The sequence below is a fragment of the Triticum aestivum genome, chromosome 3D (genome assembly GCF_018294505.1).
Source record: "Triticum aestivum cultivar Chinese Spring chromosome 3D, IWGSC CS RefSeq v2.1, whole genome shotgun sequence".
Classification (NCBI taxonomy): Eukaryota; Viridiplantae; Streptophyta; class Magnoliopsida; order Poales; family Poaceae; genus Triticum; species Triticum aestivum.
In genome coordinates this window covers 210622341-210648832 of record NC_057802.1, presented here as the reverse complement: position 1 = coordinate 210648832, position 26492 = coordinate 210622341, and the positions used below count along the sequence as shown (strand labels likewise).

Sequence of the window (26492 nt, the reverse complement as noted above, 5' to 3'; positions counted from 1 at the left end):
CGTTAGTTAGGGTAAAACTATTTTCAAAACTATCGCTAGTTTTCAAAAACTATCTATACTTCTCTTCCCCTTCTCAGTTTTTTGAAAGCTAAGGTATACTTTCCTTATTGATCTCTTCCCCCTTCAAGATTTTTGGTCGCTAGAACCCTTATGCCTCTGACCACTAGATTCCTTGAGATCCTCGTTTATAATCTAGAAGGAGGATGCCTTGTCAGACATTCACCCACATCTTCCGAACACAAGATTGGTGACACCACAACAAGACGATACCAACAGTAGATACATCCTCAAGGAATGAGGACACGAATACCCAGAAGTTGGTGACACCCTTGACACTGCCCCAAGATGATGCGACCCTAGCCTGAAATGATCAGGGCATAGGATATGCAAGATCATGATATACATCGCTAATAGAGTAACCCTCTCACTACCGTTATTGTATCGGCAACCACCGGTGGATGAGAACCTAGCCATTTGGTCCGCCTCACTATAGTGAGCAGGAAAATGGTTCTCTTTGTCCCCCACTCTTGGTATCGATGTTGTCATCAACGTAACTAATAGGTTGGACCTCTACTATGCCTTGTTAATGTCATTGCATAAATGATTGCTTATCCGAAACCTTGACACCTTAAAAGGCTAAAGGGATCGTCATGACTAAGAAAACAACAGAAGACCGAGTCAATGCTAGCTACGAGGAGCCACCATCATCCCGTCACTTCAATAGGCCTGAAGTTCTTGAAGACTCTTCAGGCTCAACCCAAATCGTTTCATCGAACAACTACAAGAGACATAGCAACACCTGAGGAAAACTCAGAAGACTGCACGAGGCACAAGGCACGACTACTGAGTCCGAGAACCCCTAGGGTAGGATGAGTCGTGTACCCCCTATGCGCAGTCGAGTCCGTATGATGGTTCGAATAGAACCACGATTGTGTGTTGCTTGTTTTTATTTGTTTGTATTTTGATATAGGTTGCACTTTTTCCCTAGGCAACTAGTGCGCGGCTATATCACCTGCCTTATTTTATTGTTCGTGTTTGGACTTTCGGCACTTGCTTATTTGCACTTGCACTATAGAACCCCCTTTAGGCATCCCCCTCCTCTATGCTACTTTTCCCTCTCATCTCTCTCCTCAACTGAAGACCGGCAAGACAAGCTACACTAAGGATTCTGCCTCGGCAACCGACTAGCAATGAAGACTTCTGCTACAACCTCCACGACCAAGTGCAACCCCGTAGAATTATGATTTAACCCTCCAGACTAGAAACCCATTCCTAGACCCTTCGAGACTTCACAAGATACCCTAGCTCGAATCCTTAACCATGTGCTTAACCCACAGAATTGCAAGAGAACCAGTTAAGCCTCCGTAACCTTACTTATCACTGGGTTCAATATGGAACTAGTGGACAGAGTGAACTAGCACATTACGATCCTAATTTAGCACGAGAACTGACGATGCCATAGGGAAGACCAATTTGAGGATGTGGGAATAGAGGACAAATGACTTGATGAGTTTACATCAGTAACCGTGGGGGATTTATCTGAGACTATTTTGTCGATTATGAGGCTTTCATATTGGTAGATGAACTTGGAGAGATCGTGTTAATGGAGTAGCAAAACTCTCATTGACCCTGAGTAAATTGGATTTAGTAGCACAATTATGATCGCAAGCTAAAATTCTTGGAAGTATAAGGATTTGACTTAGCCAGGGATATTGATAGGAGATAGTTGTTACGATAATGACTTGGGGTAAACATATAGGAATTCTCGTTGGGCATGAGATTTGGATGTAAGTAGGTGATCCTAGTTGAGTATAAATGCTGAGTATATCTACATGGTTCGGAGTAAATTGGATTTAGACTGATGATCTTGATCATGATACCATGTTTCTCGTTGGACAATAAACTAGGAGAGTTGATTAATTGTCTAAGTTGATCTAGGATTCTATATAAGCTTGACCTTGGAGTTTATCAAATCACAATAACAGAAATTGGTGGACTGACTATAGTCAGGTAGCCCTTTCCAGTGTTTGTGGATTATAGGGCATTAGAAGATCGTGTGGAACACCATAGACATTGGATTTATGGAACCTATGGATCATGTAGTTATTAGTCTAGTTAATGGGCTGTGAAGTTGATTCATAGGAAGGAATCAATATCTTGGATTGGTATACGACGTGTTTCCTTAGGGAAGAGATGCCCTATCATGGACCTTGGGAGAATAGGCTGAGCACTTGGATTGTCATGATTAATTGAAGCTTAGCAACTTATATGCTCTACCCATGGATTTTTACATAGGATAGCCATACACATGAGTTTGAGGATCATAGACTTATATGATTTTTGTTAAACCTCCTCTCGAGAGTCATAAGGATATGAATAGCATGAGTGATGATTGGAGTTGACCTACACAAGATGATTCTTTTGGTAATATGATGTGATTTGTTTGAAGGACTAGATAGAACAATTGGCCTCTCAGAAATCGTGCTTAAGGATAAGATGATAAACATTCACTCGCACCCTAGAATCCTTGAAACCCTTAAGCCTTACCAAGCCACCATATGGTCGGATCATGACCATGGGCTTTGGACCTAGGACAAGAAGACTTTGGCCAATACTCAACCGTGACCACCACCAATGCCTCAGCCCACTTTACGTACCCCATAGACTTCATGGAGTGCTTGGACTAGTTAGTTTTCATCTTTCTTTGATGACATACTTGTCTACCTGAAGATGGAAGAAGAGTCATTCAGCTGGTCAAGGAACATCTGAAGACCGCCATGTCGAGGAGGAAGAACTATACCAACCACCGTCGCCAAGAAGTAAACTTCCGCATCGAAGACCAGGTGTATCTACAAGCCACTCCTCTCTAAGGAACCAAGCATTTCCATGACAAAGAAACCCACACCAAGATTCATCGGCCCTCTTCGAGATCACTCCAAGATTTAACACCCCCTCTGAGATCACTACGAGACGAAGAGAAGACAGTTACCAGCTGGAGTTGCCACCTGAGTTACCTGATGTGCACAACGTTTTCCATGCATCACAACCCTAGAAGTGTTTCCAACTCCCTGATAAGCCCGATCTCTACGAGGACATCGATCACCAAGCCATCGACCCCAACCCAATCTAACCTACCGCGAGCCACCCATTAGCAACCTGGATCAAGAAGAACGTCATACACGAAGCCAGATCATCAAGTACTTCAAGTTCAATGGAGCACCACACGGAAGCAGAAGCAACATGAGGACTTGAAGACTACCCCAGATCCAAGTTTTTGTATCCCTTTCCGCGCCTAGTCTGGGAATCTCGGGGACGAGATTCTTGTAAGGGGGGTAGGTCTGTCACACCCTGATTTTCATGCCACAACACTTAAGTCAATAAATCATGCTAAAATGTGGTTTGACAAAAACTTTTGAGTGTTTTGTCCTTTGCTTTGATTGAATGTTTGACTGCTGTTTGCAAGTGCTCTAAAAAATCAAATAAATTCTCCAACTCTTATACTCCTTCTCCTTGATCCAAAAACCTTTCCCAATGATCATGCCATGTGTATAGGACATAAAAATAATTTCTTACAAAAATAATTTGGCCAAATAGTATTTTCAAAAATTAGTTTTCCAAAAACCCCTGAATTGAGATTTGCACTGCAAGTACTTAATTAAGGGCAGTAAAAATCTTTCCAAAAATATATTTGACTCCTATTAGATATAGGACACCCAGAAATGACAAAAATATAATTTTAAAATTTATTTTCCTATTTTATTTAAAGGATTTTTCTTAAGTCCAGAAATGGTCTTTAATAGGTTAAAATTATTTTAATTCTTTAAAAATATTTGGGAAAAACCTAGGGAAACTCAGTGGACATATATTGTCCATATATAAGAGTTTCAACGCATGGTCATGTTCAAATTATTGGTCAAACCCCTCAAAAACCCTTTCTGGATATTTTAAGATTTTGAAATATTTACAAAGGAATCATTCCCCAAAAATTCCAAGAAAATTATAGCATGTCACATATGACATGTTTGATGACCTTGCCAAGTCTAATGTCATGGAGAATAGTATAACCCCATGAAATCCTCTCAAAACCACTTCTGTCCTTTTTCAAGTTTGAACAACTTTGCACTGTCAAACATGTACAAATGCTCTCAAACTTGGTGCACATGCTCAAATGGTGTAATAATGCATCTAGACCAAATGGCACAAGTTGAAGAGAATGTTATGTTGATCAAAGTGCCCCAAAACCCTCTCTGTCCAGAACCAAAGTTGAACAACTTTACATTGGCAACTTTCTCCTTTTGATCTCAACTTTTGTGGACATGTTCAGAACCTCAAATGATGACACTACACTAAGTGGTGCATCAAGGAGAATAGGTTTGCATGACTAAATCTTGAAAAGTCCATTTCTGTTGATTTCTAGGGTTTACAAAAGTTGCATTGGCAACTTTGCCCAAATAAACTCAATCTTGGTGGAACCTCTTATTTTCTCATGCCATTTGACCCTGTCAAGCCTCATGACAAGGGAAGTCCATTTGCTTGCCCAAACCTACATCAAACACCTTCTGGATGAAATTTAAAATGCATGTTTTGTCCATTTCCACTAATCTCCTTGAGTCCAAGTTTGTACCACAGCCTCATGTGATACTCCTCTAACCCCCTGCATCTTTCCCTGCCCGAGGAGCCATGATTAAGGGGGGTAGAACCCCATTTTTCTTCTCTGGGCAGCAGCATTCTCCCTCTCTGTCAGCCTCTCTCTCCCTCCTTGACATTCCAGAGCATCCAAACCTCTCCTCAGCTTTTGCCCATACCCCCTGCAGACGCCAGACACAAGTGGGCGCGCGGGTGCACGCAAAAAGCCGCGGATGCCGGCCATTTGCATGCTCTGGAGCGCGTGGCAGAGCACCCAAGCGTTGACACCGCGTCCCCCCACCACCTCGAGCCTCACCCTCGCGCCAGTCGAGGTGCCTCGATGTCTGCAACATGCCACCGTGCTAGCCCCCTCCTCTCTCTTCCTCCTGCTGCCTCCTCTCGCACGCACACCGGCCGCCCGAGGGCTCCAATGGGTAGCCTCACACGCGCGATGCCTCTGACCCATCCCCGCACGCTCTCTCTCTCTCTCTTCCTGGCGCCCTACTCCACCCCCACGCGCACCGCAGACAACCCCTTGCTCTGTCCCCTTGCCGCCCGGGCCGTTGCCACGGCCACCCGTGTGCCGCGCCCACGGTGAGCCACGGGTCGGCTACTTAAGGCCACCCCGAGCCCTCTCTCTACCCCTTTGGCTCTCTCCCACTCCCGTGCACCCCCTGGACCAACCCACTCCCCTCCTCGTGCCCTCCATAGCCCTCCATGGCCGAAGAGCCGCCGCCGGCACCGGGCTAAATTCGCGACGCCCGAGCACCGTCCCCACCACCTATGCGTCTCAATCCATCTTCCCCGACCCCCCGAAGCTCCCCCGCACTCTGGTTACTCCTCCCGGTGGCTGTAGTGTCGTGCCCACCATCACCGCCGGCCTCGTCCGCCGCGGCCAACACCCTGCTCAGCCCGATGCCCCTGGGCGATCGTGCCACCCACGGTTGGACGCGGCCGGGTCTCCTGAGCACGCCGGTGGGCGGAGCGTTGCCGGAGATGCTCTGTAGCGCCGTAAATCGCCGGCGGGAGCCGGTCCTCCCCGCGGCCGGAGCGCGCGCGGGAGGTTGAAGACGGCCTGCTGCTGGGCCCCGCGCGTCAGCGACCCAGCAGGCGGGCCCGACCGTTTAAGTGGAAACAGCTTCGGCCGGATCCGCCTCGCATGCGCGAAGGCGCGCCCCTGCGAAGCCGCCTTCGACATCACCACCTTTGCCCGCGCAGCCGAGCGACTGGGCCGGCCCACGGTCTATCTGTCGCCCCGTGCGCAGGATAAGGTTAAAGCCTTATTTCCTTTTTCTTTTTCCAGTCAACTTCAAAAATCTATAAATAATTCAACAGAGCTCCAAATTTGATGATTCAAATTTGTAGTAGTTCATAAATTCATGATCTATCACACGGTGCTGTTTGCACATTTTTCCAGGAAACTTTTCTTCACACATATTTCGTAAAACCCTATTTTCCTATTTCTGTGATGAACTTTAGAAAATCACAGAGAGCTCAAAATTGATCCAAATGCCATGATTCAATTCCTAGATGCTTCTAAGTTCATAACTTGGTTTATGAACATTTTTATTAATACTTTCTGTGCCACACAAATTAATGAGCCATTTCTTCATATTTGTCAACTTTGCAAATTCATAGGAAAACCATTTGAACTCCAAATCCAGTGAAACCAACTCCTAAATGCTTCTAAAATCATGCCTTGTCAAATGGGTATCTTTGCTCATTTTTCAAAAATATGTTTCTGTACACTTCTTATAAATCCATAACCCCCTAATTCCATCATATCAAAATGTTTAGAAATATCCACTGACCCAATTCCAATGAAACCACTCTGGTTATTTTTCATATAACTAGAGATGTCCTAGAAAAGTCAAATTAATATTTTTAGAGCACTTTTATTTTCTACCTTGTTGTGTTGCTTATTATGGTTGCTTTCGACGATAGTTGATGAAGTAGACGAAATGCTCGGAGTTGGACCAAAGATATTTGAAGACCTCGAAGACTTTGTTAAAACAGGCAAGCAGCCCTTTGACCATGCCTATGAAACCTTTTTTTTATGCATGTCATATAGCACTTTTATTGCTTGCATCGGAGACATAATGATGGGGTGACCACATGGGGTGGTTTGCCACCGTTACTTCCTCGTTGATACTTGCATGGTGCATGACCCTACCTCCTTATGAGGGTTATGCCGGTGGGAGTAGATTGGATGCTAAAGTAGTTGCTACGCAAAGTGGGTCAGGGTTATGCATGGAAAGAAACAAGTGTGGTTTGACATAATTGCAAACAACCCCAGTGGGTGCCACTGATGCCCCTGGGAGATGATGATGAACTAGGTCACTACTTGGTGGAGAAGTAGTGTACCAAGGCTTGATAAAAGTGATGTTTCCAGAGACGGATTAGATTTAAGATTTGTCGACTGTCCCAACCTTATATGCACAACCACTCTACCCTTATATGGGAAAGGGCATTATTGATTACCTAGGCCGATACAAGCTTGGAGCCCGCATTACTAGTGACGGGAGAGTCGTTGTTGCGCTCTCTCGGGACAGGGTCGTGCCAGGTAGGGCGGCCATGACTGTTTTCACAGGGCACCGGACACACCATTGGTACCCCGTGCTTGTGGTATGTGATGAATATGGGAGCGAGGCTCCAAAATTTTAAGATGTGAAATGTTGGGCACGGGGGTTACTACCAATCGAGTGGACTCTATGTTAGTGTCGTCTAGGGAAAGATAGTGATCGGGTGCTTACCCCGGGTACTTGAGGTACCGTCGGTCGTGGATGACACGGAAGTTCCCCGGATCTTGTGGGTAAACTGTGCAACCTCTGCAGAGTGTAAAACTATTCGAATAGCCGTGTCCACGGTCAAGGACAGTTGGGTGGTGCTGCTTAGACTACGTCCATATATTTCTGGAAAACAACAAGGTTTGGTAAATCTATTGACGTGATTCGTGAGGAAGTCACGATGAGCTTGAGCATGAGTTGTTCACAACTCTCTCTCGATGTTCATGTCTGTAACCTCCTGATACATGTTGCAGACGCATTCATATCCTTGATAAATGTTGATCATACTTGCATGAGAAAAACTAGCTTTCCGCAAAAATGCCAATTTAGTAGTAGTGCCTTGCATAATTATTCTGTTATCACCCTTGGGTTGGTTGCGAGTACATTCAAAGTACTCATTGGCTTGCCACTGGTTATTTTATTGGCCAGGCATGAAAGAACATGATTTGATGAAGAATACTTCAGTGACGAACGTGCGAGCTAGGACGCTTCCCAGTCAGAATGCCTGTAGGGTTAAGGCAGATGGCATGGGTCCAAGTTATCGACGAAGATTTCCGCTGCGATGTTATACTCAAGACTTGACCATAATGGTCCTACTTGTGTAATACGGTATGTATGGATGTAAGACTCTTGTTATTCAGCTTCTGTGTGTTCAGTGAGCATTGATCTCTGGGATCACTGTACACGTGCATTCGGTGATCACGACATATGTCGGGGTCCCCACATGCCGCCGCCGCCAAACGCCGACGCCGCCGGAGCCCCGCCCCGCCTCGCCACCGACGGACCCCGCCGGATCTCGCCGCTGACCTCGCCGCCGTGGTTGACCGGAAAAAACCGTTCGGTTTTCTTTGGTATTTGTTCGATTTTTGTTCAGTTTAGATTAGATCGATTTTATTTATTTTATCAGGTTAATTAGCGAACGTTCACCCGTTAGATTCTGTTAATGAACGTATTCGTTCGTTTAATTCTGTTAGCGAATGTTCGTTCCATAGATTTTTTCTTTTAGTTTTATTTTTTCGGCCAGGGACCTATCTGTAATTATGTTATCGCAGATTAGTCCCTGAACTTTATACCTTCGCTACATTTGGCTAGTTTATCCAAATCCAGTGAAACCAACGTCAATATCTTCGTCTCGTTTCCCTCTGTCTAGATAATCAACTGGAACATGGTTTTGGAAATTTAAAATTTGGTTTCAAGCAGATTTGATTTCGAACTTCTTTTGATCGCAGTTTGAGTTTCGTAGCTCCGATTCGATTGATTCTTTTTTCAAATCAAAGCTCTTCACTTGTACTTCCTGTTTAGATCTTTTCTCTTGGTTTTATCTTTGCATGTTATGCTTGAGTGCTTATGTATGCTATTGTTTGATCACGATAGAGTTTCCGGAGTGCGAGGCTTTCTACTACAAATCACTAGGGTTTTTCGATCGTCAGCAAGGCAAGTAACACATTGATCATATCCCTTTATTACCCAGTATTATGCATTAGTTTCAATCCTCAAACATTGCATGAGTAGGATCTGATTAACATGGGGGTGTTGGGAAGTAGTTGATGAGGTAGAACCTATTGTCTTATATTCAAACCCTGGCAGTTGCTAGGTTATGCTTAAACTGTTATGCTATGCTTGTAGACGTGGTTTGGTATGAGAGATTCATGCAAGATGTGAGATTTATTATTTAACAAAGGGAAACTTAAGGTGGCTATTTGAATACACATCTGGGTGATTAGTTGCAGGGCACCTGGAGCAATCTAGTGTTTTCCTAGGATATCCCGAAGTACCCGGGTGATCATCCTATGGTTTGCCACACAGGCTCAGAGGGATCATAATATTATTCATGCTAGAAACTTCCGTGTGCAGCCACAAGCCATTATGAGCTCTGGCATAGTTGAATATTTTGTGTGACCTCTTTCAGTGGTAGGCTAGCAGATGTAGGGGATGTAGGTGGTACTATCTACCTAGAGTAAAGAGTTAATGCTTCTGAAAGACTGTGTCTCGGTCATCCGTTTCTCAAACATCATGTAGTGCGAGAAATCCAACGGAGGAGATCGAGTCTTGTGGGGAAAAGTGCGCAAACCTATGCAGAGTGTACAAAGTAATCATGGTTAGCCGTGTCCCCAGTTATGGACGTCTTGAGTCTTTGGTACATGGATTATCATGTTGATCTCAACACTTTACTTAATTAATTTGTTTGGGTTAATGATTACTATTCTGGGATTGAGTTGGAGGAACCTTCTCAATATTTCAATCAACTTCGTAGTTAAATAAAATATATTCCTTTGTTGTAGGGAAAAATTGGCTTTATGCAAAACTAAACCTAGAGCCTCCACCAGCCAAAAATATGCATGTAGTGATAGTTATTATTGCATCATTATCCTCCACAGTGTTATTTTGCCAGCATATTCCATGTGCTGACCAACACGGCTGCAACGTATCATGTAGCCGAGTTTTCAGATGAAGAGTAAGGTGCGCTAGGTCGTTGTCGTGCACTCAGTTATGCCGTTGGAGTTGATGGACTCATTTATCTTTGATGCTTCCGCAGTTATCTTATTTAGATGGCCTTCAGCCATATTATTGTAATAAGTACTCTCTTTGAGACATTCGACATAATAAGGGTGTGATTGAACTCTGTTATAAATCCTCGAGTACTGTGTGTGTCAGCATTACCGATCCAGGGATGACACTTATGCATAGAGATTTGACCGTCTGAGGTCAGATCGCTACAAGATGGTATAAGAGCACACGCTGACTGTAGGACGCGACCACTAGGATAAGCCACAGGATACTCTTCTCTACCCATTTCTGGCTCTTCTCCATTTCTACTCTATAGATGGTGGACTCAAGGAACTAGTTCACTCAACCGGATGATGACACCCCTTCTGGATGACACTTGAAGGAAGTCACTAGGTACCTGAGCATCGGAATACCAAGCTTCACCGGCACCTACACCGCCACTTTACCTGAAGAAGAGCATTGGACGATTCGAGTTCATGTTCCAGGAAGGACGTTCGCGCTAGTTACTGAGCCCATAGAGTTTTCCTTTGATGCACCCACCTGGAGTCTAGGAAAGATCATGGCTGCCCACATCGCCATTGGACGCATCGGCGAGGTGTACAACAAGGATCTTGAGGACACCATCTACCAGAGATGTGGACGCCAAGATGAGCAATGGGAGATGATCAGCACCAGAATGGATAAATCCATTGCAGCCTACATTCAGGAGTTAAATCAGCATATTCGTCGTCAGGAGAACCAGATGTGCGCCAATATGATAGACATGAAGAAGGTGATGACCAGGAACATGGAGCTAGAAGAGGAACTCAAGTCTACGCGCGATGGATATGAAGAGGAAATTGCTGTACTACTGGGGAAGAATGAAGACCTAAAGAAGAAGCTAGGAATATTCATGGGAGATCCCGACCCAGAAGTGGACATTCGTTCTGAAGACTATATCATTATCGACGACACCGACTCCGACCCCGACAGCGATGATGAGAGTGATGACTTTGAAGATGAAGCTGGAGTGGATATCATGGAGTCTTCCACCGATCAAAATTTCTAGTCGACCACCATATTATCAGTACTATTTCCCCATGTATATAGTAATAGTCCGAGTATTTTGTAACGGCAGCTTAGATCGATTGTATGATCTTGTTTCAATTGAGTGGTGTGAACTGAATGTGTTTGTCTCATGTGCATATGGGTAGTGATTTCTCTTTAGACCTTACTCTATTCTATTCTCATCCCTCTAAACCTATCAGATGCCTCCGAGACGTGACACCGGATTTGCCTTTTTGCCGGAGCTCACTCAGTTGATCCAACAGCAGAATGCCTTGATGCAGTTACTAGTCCAGAACCAAGGCAACAACAACAACAACCCACCTCCACCACCACCAGTTGACAACTTAGCCCGTTTTCCTAAGGTTGAATCCACCGGTGTTCTTTAGTAGCGCCGAGCCGATTGTTGCTGATGACTGGCTCCACAAGATTGGAAGGGATCTGACCACCGCAGGTCGCACAAATGTTGAGAAAGTGCGTTTTGCCGCACACCAACTGGATGGACCCGCAGCCTCATGGTGGGAGAATTACACTGCCACTTTCCCCGTGGCCAATGTTACTTAGGATCCGTTTCAGCAAGCTTTCCGCACTACACATGTCTCAGCTGGAGCTATGAGTATGTAGAAGCGTGAGTTTCGCAACTTACGCCAGGGGAACCATACTGTGGGGCAGTACGTGGATGAGTTCAGCAAGTTAGCTCGTTGTGCCCCAGATGATGTGGCCACAGATGCCGCAAAGCAGGAGAAATTTCTGGAGGGACTGAACGATGAGCTGAGTATGCAGTTAATGGTGGCAACATTCACCAACTATCAGGAGCTGGTAGACAGGGCCCTCATGATTGAAAACAAGCAGCTGTAGATAGAGAGCCGCAAACGGACATATGGACAAGGGAAGTACAACTCTGGAGCTCAGCAGAAGCCTCGCTATACCCCGTACTCGGGAGGACACACTCATACCCATGGAGCACATAACCATGGAGGCCATTCTCACAATGGAGGAAGTTCACACAACCATAATGGCCCTAAGAATGGCAATGGGAGTGGAGGAAACAACAATCAGAACCGTTCCAACCCCGCTACACCCGCTAAGAAGGATCGGAGTCACATTACTTGTTTCAAATGCGGGAAGACTGGACATTACGCCACCGAGTGTCCTGAAGCCAAGAATGGTAATGGTAACAGAAGCTCAGGGAAGAAGCCAAACCCATTTACCAGAGGTCAGGTGAACCAGATCAACGTGGAGGAAGTTGAGGAGAAGCCTGATGTAGTTATTGGTAAGTTTTTGATTAAGTCATTTACAGGTCTTGTTCTTTTTGACACTGGTGCATCGCATTCATACATATCAAGGGGATTTGTGGATAAGTTTAAGCTGGAAACCTTACCTTTTAGATCACCCATGTTAGTAAGCTCACCAGGAGTGGAATATACGGCTAGTCGTTGGTGTTGTCAGTTGCCATTGACCATAGGCAAGCATGTTTTCCCCTCTGACCTCATTATTTTGGAGTCACAAGGATTGGACATAATACTAGGCATGCATTGGTTATCGAAGTATGGTGGGAACATCGATTGTGCTAGTAAGTCCATACTCCTCACCACCCCAGAAGGAAAAAGGATCAAGTATGTGTCTAGGCATGCGCCAAGGAGGACTCAGGTAAATTCACTTTCGGGAGTTGTTCAGGAGGAAGTGCCAGTTGTGAAGGATTATCCTGATGTTTTTCCAGAGGAATTACCAGGCATGCCACCAAATCGGGATATAGATTTTTTGATAGAGTTGTTGCCAGGCACCGAACCAATATCGAAGAGACCGTACCGGATGCCCACGAATGATCTGGAGGAAATCAAGAAGCAGATTAAGGAGTTATTGGAGAAAGTTTACATCTGACCAATATCATCGCCGTGGGGAGCCCCAGTGCTCTTAGTGGAGAAGAAGGATGGATCCTCGAGAATGGTTGTTGATTATCATGCATTGAATGAGGTGACGATCAAGAACAAGTACCCACTACCGATGATCAACGATTTGTTTGACCAGCTGCAAGGAGCTAAAGTATTCTCCAAGATCGATCTTCGATCAGGATACCACCAGCTGAAGATCCGAGAACAAGATATACCCAAGACAACTTTTACCATAAGGTATGGGCTATATGAGTACACTGTTATGTCTTTTGGATTGACTAACACCCCTGCCTATTTCATGAGTATGATGAATAAGGTGTTCATGGAGTTCTTGGATAAGTTTGTTGTGGTGTTCATTGATGATATATTGGTATACTCGACGAATGAAGAGGAACACAAGGAACATTTGCGCTTAGTTCTCGAGAAGCTCAGGGAACATCAGCTATATGCCAAGTTCAACAAATGTGAGTTTTGGTTGAAAGAAGTTGGATTTCTTGGACATGTTATATCAGGAGAAGGTATAGCAGTAGACCCAACCAAGGATCAGTCGGTCATAGAGTGGTTGGCACCCACCTCAGTGGGAGAGATACGCAGTTTTCTTGGACTTGTGGGATATTACCGGAGATTCATTGAGAATTTTTCCAAAATTGCGAAGCCCATGACGGAGCTATTGAAGAAGAACACTAAGTTCAAGTGGACAGACGAATGTGAGGACAGTTTTCAGGAGTTGAGGAAGCGTCTAGTATCAGCCCCAGTGCTAATTCTGCTGGATATACGCAAGGATTTCCAAGTGTATTGTGACGCTTCTCGCCAAGGACTTGGAGGAGTACTTATGCAAGACGGAAGAGTTGTTTCATATGCCTCACATCAGCTTCGACCTCATGAGTTTAATTATGCCACTCATGATTTGGAGTCAGCAGCCATAGTGCATGCGATCAAGACGTGGAGACATTTTCTCACTGGAAACCGTTGTGATGTATACACGGATCATAAGAGTTTGAAGTACATTTTCACGCAGAAGGAGTTGAATCTCAGGCAAAGGAGATGGTTGGAGCTCATAAAGGATTATTATATGAAGCTGCATTATCATCCAGGAAAGGCCAATGTTGTAGCAGACGCATTGAGCCGCAAGAATTATGTCAATACTCTCTTAACCGGAGGATTACCCTAGGAGTTAGCCGACGATCTCAGGGAACTTCGTTTGGAGATAGTTCTGAGAGGTTTTGTTGCAGCATTGGAGGTTGAGTCCACATTATTGGGAAAGATTCGAGAAGCCCAGAAGACTGATAAGGAGATTGCGGAGATAAAAGAGAGGATGAGCAAAGGAAAAGCTAAAGGTTTTCGTGAGGATGAGCACGAAACTTTGTGGTTTGAGGATCGTATATATGTACCCAATGACCCAGCGATCAGGAAGTTAATACTTCAGGAGGCTCTCGATTCGCCATACTCGGTTCACCCCGGAAACACCAAGATGTATTTGGATTTAAAGGAGCGTTTCTGGTGGACCGGTATGAAGAAGGATATTGCCGAGTATGTAGCCATATGTGATGTATGTCAGAGAGTGAAGGCAGAACATCAGAAGCCAGCAGGGTTACTGGAGTCTATGCCGATACCCGAATGGTAGTAGTTGATCACTTGACCAAAGTGGCTCACTTTATCCCCATGAAAACCACTTATACAAGCGCGAAGTTGGCCAAGATATATATGACCAGGATCGTATGTTTGCATGGAGTTCCGAGGACCATCGTATCAGATAGAGGAACACAGTTTACTTCGAAGTTTTGGAATCAGTTGCACCAGACTTTGGGTACCAGGCTAGAATTCAGTACAGCCTTTCATCCGCAGACAGATGGACAGACCGAGCGAGTCAATCAAATTCTGGAAGACATGTTGAGAGCTTGTGCGCTAGATTACGGATCTAGTTGGGATGATAATCTGCCTTACGCAGAATTCTCATATAACAACAGCTACTAGGCTAGTTTGAAGATGGCCCCTTTCGAAGCTTTGTATGGAAGGAGGTGCAGGACACCGTTGATGTGGGATGAAGTTGGAGACCGTCAGTTGTTCGGACCGGATTTAATCAAGGAGTCTGAAGAGAAGGTTAATTTTATTCGTGATAGATTGAAGGTAGCTCAGTTCAGGCAGAAGAGTTATGCCGATACGAAACGCAAGGAGGCAGTCTAAGAAGTCGGAGACAGAGCATATCTTCGTGTGTCACCACATCGAGGAGTTAAAACGATTTGGAGTTAAAGGAAAGTTAGCCCCAAAATTTGTAGGACCATATCGAGTTCTGGAACGTATGGGAGAAGTTGCATACAAGTTGGAGTTACCCGAAGGATTGTCAGGAGTTCATGATGTGTTTCACATTTCCCAGTTGAAGAAGTGCCATGCAGAGATGGCCGATATTTCTCTGAGAGATACAGTGCCCCTGGAAGCGATTCAGTTGGAGAGTGACCTAACCTATGAGGAGAAACCAGTCAAGATTCTCGAGTTTGCGAGCCGAGTTACACGCAGCAAGGTCATCAAGTTTTGCAAAGTTCAGTGGAGCCACCATACCGAGGAGGAAGCCACCTCGGAGCAAGAACAAGACCTACGGAAAGACCACCCACACCTATTTTCTAGCCAACCCGAATCTCGAGGACGAGATTCGTCTTAAGGGGGTAGGTTTGTAACATCCCAATTTTCAATTTGGATGTTAATCATTAAGTCAAAATATGCATTCATGCTCTTTGCATATTTAATTGATCTTATTTGAGCATTTTGATCCCAGAGACCTTAAGCAACTCAAGGACCAATTGAGAGAGTTGGAGGTTTTCATAAAATTCCATTTTTGAATTTTCAAAAAATTGGTAATTGGATCAAAGTGATTCTTATTTGAAATTATTTTTCCAAAAATTTCAAAATAAAATAATGAGAGAAGACAATATGACTTCTTCAAAACAAAGGAAATTTTGGATATTTAATTTTAAATAAAAACATTTGTTCTATTCGAATTTTATTTGAATTAAATTCGGCAAAATTGCATTTTTGAAAATTTCATTTTAGCCCTGAAAAATGTTCATCTTGTCCTAAATATTAGGTTTGGACGGTGAAAATTGTTTTTGGAATTTTTTAGAATCTTTTTTATATTTTATTTAGATTTTTCCTTTCGGGCGATTTTTAAAAAAAATCCTGGACTGGCCCAGCTCGCGCGCCGCCTCCTTCCCCACTCGGGAGGAGTCCGGCTCGGACTCCAGTTACGGCCGCCCCCTCACCCAAGCGCTCGCCCCCCCCCCCCCCGAGGCTTTATAAGCCGGACCCCGGCCCCCTCCTCCTCATCATCATCGCCGCCGCAGCCCCGCCTCCAGCCGTGCCACGCCGCCGCCGCTTTTGCGCCACCGCCGCCGCTGCTCGCCGCCGTTGTTGCCGCTAGTACCTCACGCCGCCGCTGCCCCGCAACCCCGCCGCCGCCGTGTAACGCCGCGAGACCGACGCTCCAGATGCTTTCCATGTTTTGGATTGTTTCCGCGTGTTATTTTTGTTTGTTGCATTCATCATAGCATCATCCACATTGCATCGTTGCCGTCATTGTTTTTAAAACATGCATCCGCTCATAGTTGCCGCGTCCCCCCTTGCTATCGTTGACCGTTTCGAGACCAACCACACTTGCAACGTTGCTCCTCGTTTTCTCTCTTGTCTTCTCTGGGGCCTTTTGTCAGAATCTTTGTCTTTGTCGACCCCTCTCAGACCACCCCTCGCGCGCGTCCGAAAATTGTCCCGAACCCGACCCGGGTTGTTGTTACCGATGGGTCCGGATCATCCCCTAACATCTATAAAACATCACTGTTTTCTTTGTTGGACTCTCCTAGCTTATTTTTCTTGACTGTCCGATTTAAATCGGAGGGACCAAATATCCCCTAACCTAAATTCATCTGCTATATATATTAGTCTAACCCGAGACCAAATCCCTAATTTCTAGGGATCCTCCTAGCCGCCGCCGGCACTCTCTTCCGTGTTCCTCGGGATCCTTCCCTGATCCACACAGCCAGTCCCCTCCCTCCTAATTTTTAGCGCTGGCCAATCCCCACTGAAATCGAACCAACCAGGAGTAGCGCTCGATCCCCCTCCTGCTCTGCCTAGCGCACACGATCCAAGGAGAGGAAATCCTCCTCGCGCTCCCGAAGGGGAGTTTCTTCTGGAGCCCCTCCCGTACGCTCCCTCTTCTCGGCCCCGTCGTCGTTCCGCCGCCACCGACAAGCTCTGGTGAGCAGCGGGCCACCCGCGCCTCCTTCCCTGCCCTCTCCCTCATTCTGCACCTGATGCTCCTAACCCCGTCGCCTCTGTCCAGGAGGGCCGAAGCCCGAGCCGCCACCTCGCCATCCTTCGTCCTCTCAACGCCCGCGTCCGAGCAAGAGGAGCTCGCTGCTCGAGCTCGAGCACGTACCCAAGACCCATGGCGCCCCTCCCGTGCGCACCTCCTGCTCCCGCTGCTCCCTGCATCCTTTCCGCGATCTGCAACGCCCGAGCTCCACCTCCTCGTCCCCATGCCCGCAACAGTAGAGCAGGAGCTCTGTGCCCCGCCTTCCTCCGCCTCGCCTGTGTCCTCCTCTGTATAGGATCTGGCCCCGACGCCCCATCCCCGACCTCCTCATTCGATTCCTCGTCGTCGTAGCCGCGCCAAGTCCTGTGCTTCGTCCAGGACGTGGGCGCCTGTCTTCATCGCCCGAAACCCCCAGGTCTCGTTGCTCCTCTCCACCCTCTCGCTCCTGTTTTCCTCTTTTGTTCTCTCGCTCACATCTCTCTCTGCTCTCTCAGTCCGTCCAGCAGGGACGCCATGGCCGTCCTCTTCTTCAGATCAAGGCTCTGGCCTTCGGATCTGGTTCCCCTCAGCAACCACATTGAGCCCCGGCCGGTCCAGCCTCGCGCCTTCCTTCGCGTCCTGCCGTCGCCACGAACCCTCCCCGTCGCCTGCATCTCCTCCGGCAGCGCCGCCGTGCCCGCACGCCTATGGAGAAGCTCCGGTGAGCCAAGCCGCGCCCGTGCCCCTGTTTCTTCCTTCCCGTTCACCTTCTATCTCTCACACGTCTCCCTCTCTCTCTGATGCATCCACAGGAGGAGCTTCACCCTCGCCGGAGTCCTTCTCCTCACCGCTGCCTCCGCCAAAGCCCTCATCACCGGCCTCCCCTGCTTCTGCGTGCGGGGACGACGACCAGCGCTAAGTCCCGCTCGTTCTGGAGCGTTGACCGCGCCCCTCCACCTCGTTCGATCCGGCCAGCCTGGACGAGCGCCACTCGCCCGCTTGGGCCAGATCTGCACCAGGCCCAGCGCGCCTCAGCCACATCTATCGACCGGGCCAAGGCCCACTGGGTGAGGCCACACCCCAGCGCTCCTCCTCTTGTTTTTCGACCTGTTTGGCCAGCCTGTTGTTCGGCCCATGTATTTTTTTCACACGCTGCGCATTTTGCAATTATCTAGTGAACTTCTGTTTTACAGAAAAACCCTGTTCTTCATGCATTTAATAACTCAACAACCGTGCATCGGATTAAAATGTTTTAAACATGTAAAATGCTTAGAATTTTATCTAGTTTCGCATAATGCCACTTTCATCCATGTTTAAAATGTTTAAATTGCTGTTTGGTTAAATTTGCTCAAATGCCATGTTAAAATGATTTTTTCATAACTAAATAACCGTAGCTCGGATTTTAATAAACTTTATATGTAAATGGGGTAGAAAAATGCATAGATTAACATGTTACACTTCATTTTCCTGTTTAACAACAATAAAATATGGTTTTAGGAAGAACAGTACCAAATCTAAAATATGGACATGAGGATTTTCCGGAATTGTTGTTGATTGTTTCCGGCCTCATTTAACTTGCTTAAATAGTTAGTTTACTTATGCTTCACCTCTTGCCATGTTAATCAACATTTAATATTGTTGGGTACATAAATGAGAGATAACTAAATATTTGATGTGGTGTTTTCTTCAATATGCAACTTGTTACATATTGAGCTCCACTGAATTTGTAGTATTGTTTGTTGCATTTTGCCATGCCATGCTTCATTTAAACCGGACGTGCATCATACTTGATTATGCATCATGCCATGTGTATGTGGTGGTTGTTTACTATGTTGTTTGTTTCTTTCCGGGTTGCTTCTCTCGTTAGCTTCAGTTTCGTTCCAGAGTTGTGAGGATTCGTTCGACTACGTCCGTTTGTCTTTTTCATGGACTCGCTCTTCTTCCTAGCGGGATCTCAGGCAAGATGACCATACCCTCGAAATCACTTCTATCTTTGCTTGCTAGTTGTTCGCTCTATTGCTATGCCGCGCTACCTACCACTTGCTATATCATGCCTCCCATATTGCCATGTCAAGCCTCTATCCCACCTTCATAGCAAACCATTGTTTGGCTAAGTTACCGCTTTTGCTCAGCCCCTCTTATAGCGTTGTTAGTTGCAGGTGAAGTTGAAGTTGGTTCCATGTTGGAACAAGGATATTTTGGGATAACACAATATCTCTTATTTAATTAGTGCATCTATATACTTGGTAAAGGGTGGAAGGCTCGGCTTTAGGCCTGGTGTTTTGTTCCACTCTTGCCACCCTAGTTTCCGTCATACCGGTGTTAAGTTCCTTGATTTTGTGTTCCTTACGCGGTTGGGTGATTTATGGGACCCCCTTGACAGTTCGCTTTGAATAAAACTCCTCCAGCAAGGCCCAACCTTGGTTTTAACATTTGCCACCTAAGCCTTTTTCCCTTGGGTTCTGCAGACTCAAGGGTCATCTTTATTTTAAACCCCCGGGCCAGTGCTCCTCTGAGTGTTGGTCCAACCTGTCAGTCACCGGTGGCCACCAGGGGCAACTCTGGGCTCACCTATCGGAAGCTTGGACAATCCGGTGTGCCCTGAGAACGAGATATGTGCAGCTCCTATCGGGATTTGTCGGCACATTCGGGCGGCTTTGCTGGTCTTGTTTTACCATTGTCGAAATGTCTTCTAAACCGGGATTCCGAGACTGATCGGGTCTTCCCGGGAGAAGGAATATCCTTCGTCGACCGTGAGAGCTTATAATGGGCTAAGTTGGGACACCCCTGCAGGGTATTATCTTTCGAAAGCCGTGCCCGCAGTTATGTGGCAGATGGGAATTTGTTAACGTCCGGTTGTAGAGAACTTGACACTTGACTTAATTAAAATACATCAACTGTGTGTGTAGCCGTGATGGTCTCTTTTCGGCGGAGTCCGGGAAGTGAACACGGTCTGGGTTATGTATGCACATAAGTAGTTTCAGGATCACTTCTTGATCATTGCTAGCTTCACGACCGTTCTGTTGCTTCTCTTCTCGCTCTTATTTGCGTATTTTAGCCACCATATATGCTTAGTCGCTGCTGCAACCTCACCACCTTACCCTTTCCTACCCATAAGCTTAAATAGTCTTGATCTCGCGGGTGTGAGATTGCTGAGTCCTCGTGACTCACCAGATATTTCCAAAACAGTTGCAGGTGCTGACGATACCAGTGCAGGTGATGCAACCGAGGTCAAGTGGGAGTTCGACGAGGAACTTGGTCGTTACTATGTTTCGTTTCCTGATGATCAGTAGTGGAGCCTAGTTGGGACGATCAGGGATCTAGCATTTGGGGTTGTCTTCTTTTATTTTGGTTCCGTAGTCGGACCTATGTTTGTACTCTGATTGATGTATGATTTATTTATGTATTGTGTGAAGTGGCGATTGTAAGCCAACTCTTTATCCCATTCTTGTTCATTACATGGGATTTTGTGAAGATGACCCTTCTTGCGACAAAACCACCATGCGGTTATGCCTCTAAGTCGTGCCTCGACACGTGGGAGATATAGCCGCATCGTGGGTGTTACACGCCGCCGGAGCCCCACCTCGCCTCGGCACCGCCGGATCGTGCCGGATCTCGCCGTTGACCTCGCCGCCGCGGTTGACCAGTAAAAACCGTTTGGTTTTCTTCGGTTTTTGTTCGGTTTTTTCGGTTTAGATTAGATCGGTTTTATTTATTTCATCAGGTTATTTAGCGAACGTTCACCCGTTAGCTTCTGTTAATGAACGTATTCGTTCGTTTAGTTCTGTTAGCGAACGTTCACCCGTTAGCTTCTGTTAATGAACGTATTCGTTCGTTTAGTTCTATAAGCGAATGTTCATTCCGTAGATTTTTTTCTTTTAGTTTTATTTTTTCGGCCAGGGACCTATCCATAATTATTTTATCGCAGATTAGTCCCTGATCTTTAAACCTTTGCTACTTTTTGCTCGTTTAAACAAATCTAGTGAAACCAATGTCAAAATCTTCGTCTCATTTCCCTCTGTCCAGATAATCAACTTGAACATGGTTTTGAAAATTTAAATTTTGGTTTCAAGCAGATATTATTTCGAACTTCTTTTGATCGCAGTTTGAGTTTCGTAGCTCCGATTGATTGATTCTTTTTGCAAATCGAAGCTCTTCACTTGTACTTTCTGTTTAGATGTTTTCTCTTGGTTTTATCTTTGCATCTTTTGCTTGAGTGCTTATGTATGCTATTGTTTGATCACGATAGAGTTTCCGGAGTGCGAGGCTTGCTACTACGAATCACTAGGGTTTTCCGATCGTCAGCAAGGCAAGTAGCACTTTTATCATATCCCTTTATTACCCAGTTTTATGCATTAATTTCAATCCTCAAACATTGCATGAGTAGGATCTGATTAACATGTGGGTGGTGGGAAGTAGTTGATGAGGTAGAACCTATTGTCTTATATTCAAACCCTGGGAGTTGCTACGTTATGCTTAAACTGTTATGCTATGCTTGTAGACGTGGTTTGGTATGAGAGATTCATGCAAGATGTGAGAGTTATTATTTAACTAAGGGACACTTAAGGTAGCTACTTGAATACACATCTGGGTGGATTTGTTGCAGGGCGCCAGGAGCAATCCAGTGTTGTCCTTGGATATCCTGGAGTACCCGTGTGATCATCCTATGGTTTGCCACCTAGGATCAAAGGGATCATAAGATTATTCATGCTAGAAACTTCCGTGTGCAGCCACAAGCCATTATGGGCTCTGGCATAGTTGAGTATGTTGTGTGACCTCTTTCAGTGGTATGCTAGCAGATGTAGGGGATGTAGGTGGTACTGTCTATCCAGAGTAAAGAGTTAATGCTTCTGAAAGGCTGTGTCTCGGTCATCCGTTTCTCAAACATCATGTAGTGCGAGAAATCTAACGGAGGAGATCAAGTCTTGTGGGTAAAAGTGCGCAAACCTGTGCAGAGTGTACAAGCTAATCATGGTTAGCCGTGTCCCCGGTTATGGACGTCTTGAGTCTCTCGTACTTGGATTATCATGTTGATCTCAACACTTTACTTAATTAATTTGTTTGGGTTAATGATTACTATTCTGGGATTGAGTTGGAGGAACCTTCTCAATATTTCAATCAACTTTGTAGTGAAATAAAATATATTCCTTTGTTGTAGGGAAAAATTGGCTTTATGCAAAACTAAACCTAGAGCCTCCACCAGCCAAAAATGTGCATGTAGTGATAGTTATTATTGCATCATTATCCGCTAGAGTGTTATTTTGTCAGCATATTCCATGTGATGACCTACACGGCTGCAACGTATCATGTTGCAGAGTTTTAAGACGAAGGGTAAGGTGCTCTAGGTCCTTGTCGTGCACTCAGTTATGCCATTGGAGTTGATGGACTCATTTATCTTTGATGCTTCCGCAGTTATATTATTTAGATGGCCTTCAGCCATATTATTGTAATAAGTACTCTTTTTGAGACATTCGACGTAATAAGGGTGTGATTGAACTCTGTTATAAATCATTGAGTACTGTGTGTGTCAGCATTACCGATCCAGGGATGACACTTATGCACAGAGATTTGACCGTCTAAGGTCGGATCGCTACAATAATAGTGCAAGAGTGCCATGGACAAAGCTGGAATCTGCAAAACATTTTATTCAACAGGAGAAGACAAGGTAAAATGTGCTCTTTATTAGTTCAACAGTTATTCATATGAGAGCCACTCCACATTTTTATCGCGGTCTTCTCCTCGGTAAGACTCAAATAAAAAGAAAAGAAATTCAGAGAAACACAGTGAACTATTTTTGGAGTTTTTGGTTTTCTTGAACAAGGAAATAAAAGGGAAAAATTAAAAATGAGAAAAACTATTTACACGGGAAAGCTCCCTACAAGCAAAAGAAGAACAAGGAAATCTTTTTGGATTTTCTTTTTAGCTCTACTACTAAGCATGCATAGAAGGTAAATTACTACAACTAATTTTTTTTGGTTTTTCTAAAGTTTTTCAAACACACAAGAAGAAAGCAAGAAAATTAATCTAAGCATGGATGATATAATGAAAAAATGTGAACACCGACAAATAGAATGATATGTGTCAATGAATGTAATGTCGGTGAGAAACACGTACTGCCCCAAGCTTAGGCTTTTGGGCCTAAGTTGGTAATCAATCAGTAGCCTGGAGGGTAGTAGGGATCCTGAGGAGCGGGCATCCACACATCCCACTTCTCAGGTGCCTGTGCAGCTTCTGTAGCAGCGTGAGTGTTCCAGTAGGCGAGGATGTCTGCAGGCATAATCCGATATCCGCCCTAGCAACAGAATCAAACAAAGCAGCTGCAGGCGAGGGGATAACATCACGAGTATCAGCGCTATAAACCAAGTTATAAGGAATGGCAATGTTAAGATGATCATGTGCAAGAAAGTGATGGTGATGCATGGCTGCCTTGTCTAGGTAAACCTTGGTCAGAGGGTAATCATGAGGGCGTATCTCAACCTCGAAGTGAGCCGCCAAACGAGTAGCAAAAACCCCACCATGTATTTTGCCTTGGTATTTATTAAGGTGCAGGCGACGAGCCAAGATAGCTCCCAAGCTATACGTGTTGTCGCCCTCTATTGCATGACGTAAAACAACAAGGTCTGGTGAACTAAGTGCACCCACCTTGTCCCTAGCAAGCAAGCATTTGGTAATGAAATATGCAAAGTAATGAAGAGCAGGAAAATGTAAGCCACCAGCAGTGATGGCTAACACTCTCCTCTCATCACCCACTATCAAAGTGCGACAAAAATCCTCAAACTCAGCCGGCCTAGGCTCAGCCAAGCTCCCATCTGACGGGATCATGCATATGTTGCAAAACTCAGTAAGTGGTATCTGATGGTTTTCAGCATATAAATAAAAACCCACTTCAGGAGGATTATTCCTAGGCAGGAAAGTAAAACTTTGAACAAACATGTTTGTTAGGATTTGGTGCTGTTCACACTCATCTGCGATCAAGTCAGTGAGACCGGCGTTGGCAATAAATTGCATGAACTCCTCATGAATTCCAACCTCTTGGAGGAACGGGGTATGCGGCCATTCGCACGGCCGTACCTCCGCCAACCTCCGAGGGCGGATATCACTGTCAGAAGACTCCCCAATAACACCTTGGAGTTCTTAGAGCAAAATTTCCTGAAGATATTCATGTCCGCGTACAATTTTTCCTATGAACAAAAATCTGAATCTTTAGTCCACAAAATATTTCCAAAAAAATTTCACAAAACCAATAGCAACTGTCGGATTTCGGGTACCGGAAAAACCCTTGAGGTTCGAACACTGGGGTGAGCACGAAGATCTCTCCTCCCCCTAGCTCACGCCCTCACTGCGATCTTAAAGCTCAACGCATTGAACTCACAAAACAAGAGACACGAGGTTTATACTGGTTCAGGCCACTGATGTGGTGTAATACCCTACTCCAGTGTTGTGTGGTGGATTGCCTCTTGGGCTGAGGATGAACAGTTACAAGGGAAGAACAACCTCCCGAGGAGAGGTGTTCTTGTGCTTGATGAGCTTGTGAGGTGGCTGGTGGTCTGAATGATCCGTCCCCCTACTAAGGTGGTGGCTAGTCCTATTTATAGAGGCCTTGGTCCTCCTCCCAAATATTGAGCGGGAATGGATCCCACAACGGCCAATTTCGAAGGGAGACAACTAGTACAAGCTATCCTGACTAAAGGTGGTTTTCGCCTGCCAAAGGCTCTGGCGGTGACGCCGTCTTGGGCCCCACGGTGACCTACGTCCTGCCGTCCTGCTGGTCTTGGTCTCGTTGCACCAATATGGAAACCTTTGCCTGATGCCTCGGGACTCCTCGCCTGTTCTTGCCTCTTTAGCACCAAAAAGGAAACGAGGACACTGCGCGCGCTGGCGCCCGCCTGGCCCTGGTCGTCATGGCTTACGTCACAGGAACCTCGCGAGGTGCCCCTTGCATTGATCTCTCCGCCCCTCGCGAGCCAGCCTGGTGAGGCCGCCCCCGAGGAGGTCTTGCATCGTTGCCTCGCGAGGCTTGGCCCCTCGTGAAGGTCTTGAGTGTTTGCTGGTGAAGATGGGCCGTACAGGGCCGCTGTTGGAGCCATGCCGTGGGCCGCTGGCAGGCAAGTCTGGGGACCCCCGTTCCCAGGACGCCGACAGTAACCCCCGGGCCCAAGGCGTGCTCGGACTTGGCCTCGAGGCAAAGCTAAGGGGCAAGTGCGGAGCGCCGCGGGCCTCAACAGCCTATGGCCCCGCTTGACGCGTGGCAATTGATTGGACGTGGGCGTCTCTGCTTCCCCACGCTGCCTCGGCAACTATCCGACTTGACGAGTCCCTGCTGCATGCAGAGAAAAATCATCATTACCTATGATCGTGGGGATCTCCGGTTGGCCTTCTCCCGCTATAAATGAAGGGGGGGGGGGGCGGAGCCCCCGTTGCTCATCTCTTTCTGCTCTGCTCGTTTCTTCTTCGTTGCTTCATTTCTAGTAGCGACACCCATGGCACCTGCGAAGAGGTTCTCGGCCGCAGAGAAGGGGAAGGCCCGCCAGGAGGGGCCCGGCTCACCGCCACCCAAGAGGGGGCGCGGCCGTCCCTGCAAGCACGCCGCGACCCCCGCCGTGGCCCCTCGCGGCCCCAGTGGCGCCTCTTCGCGTGGTGAGAGTCGCCCAAGTCGTAGCAGCCCTGTCAGCGAAGGGAGGCGCGCCATGGTCGGGCCTCCCCTGCCGTGCTTCCACTCGGCGGAGGTGTTGCCGGAGTTCGTCATGTGGTCGGAGAACCCGGGCGGCACCTGGCTTCAGCTCCCACGCTTCTTCGTCGGCGAGCTGCCGGCCATAGGTCCAGGCGGGCTGTGGCTGCAGGCGGATGGCTGCTGCAGCAAGGCTTCATGGGTCGCGGTCGAGGTCTCTGTCGCGGGCAACGCAGCCCTGGCCCACGGGTGGCAGGCGTTTGCCCGCGCGCGTGGCCTGTGCCGGCGGTGCACCCTCCACTTCAAGTACGATGGCAATGCGACCCTCTATGTGAGGGTGTTCGGGGAAGATGGTCGCCGCGTCGGGTGCTGCCCTAAGGACAACAACGACGGTGAGGTGCTCAGCCTCGGCGACGGCCATGACGAGGGCGAAGGCGGGCTTGTCCTCGGCACCGGCCATGGCTCGTCCAGCTACGGAGACTCTTCTTCCGGCGACAGCTCCAGTAGCGGCGGCTACGACCAGCCGCCGCGCCCGCTTCGAGGGTGGCAGCGGGACGTCTCGTCGCCGCGCTTCGGTGAAGCGCGAGGAGGGGTATGGCTGAGCTCAAGAGAGCGCCATGGGCCCATCCTCGTGAACTGTCGTGGGAGCACGTGCCACTTTTGTTTCGTTGTTCCTTTCCTCTCTGCAT

The 26492-nt window shown here is 46.7% G+C and overlaps 1 protein-coding gene across 1 annotated transcript in view; it reads right to left on the bottom strand.

Annotated features, from left to right (window-relative positions):
- LOC123076243 (TANK-binding kinase 1-binding protein 1) overlaps window positions 1–26263 on the bottom strand; it is a 94017-nt gene extending 67754 nt beyond the window's left edge. Inside the window, exon 1 of the mRNA XM_044498600.1 lies at window positions 26189–26263. Coding sequence (XP_044354535.1) covers window positions 26189–26263 — 75 coding nt within the window. The remainder of the gene's footprint in view (window positions 1–26188) is intronic.
- Window positions 26264–26492: the final 229 nt, after the last annotated feature.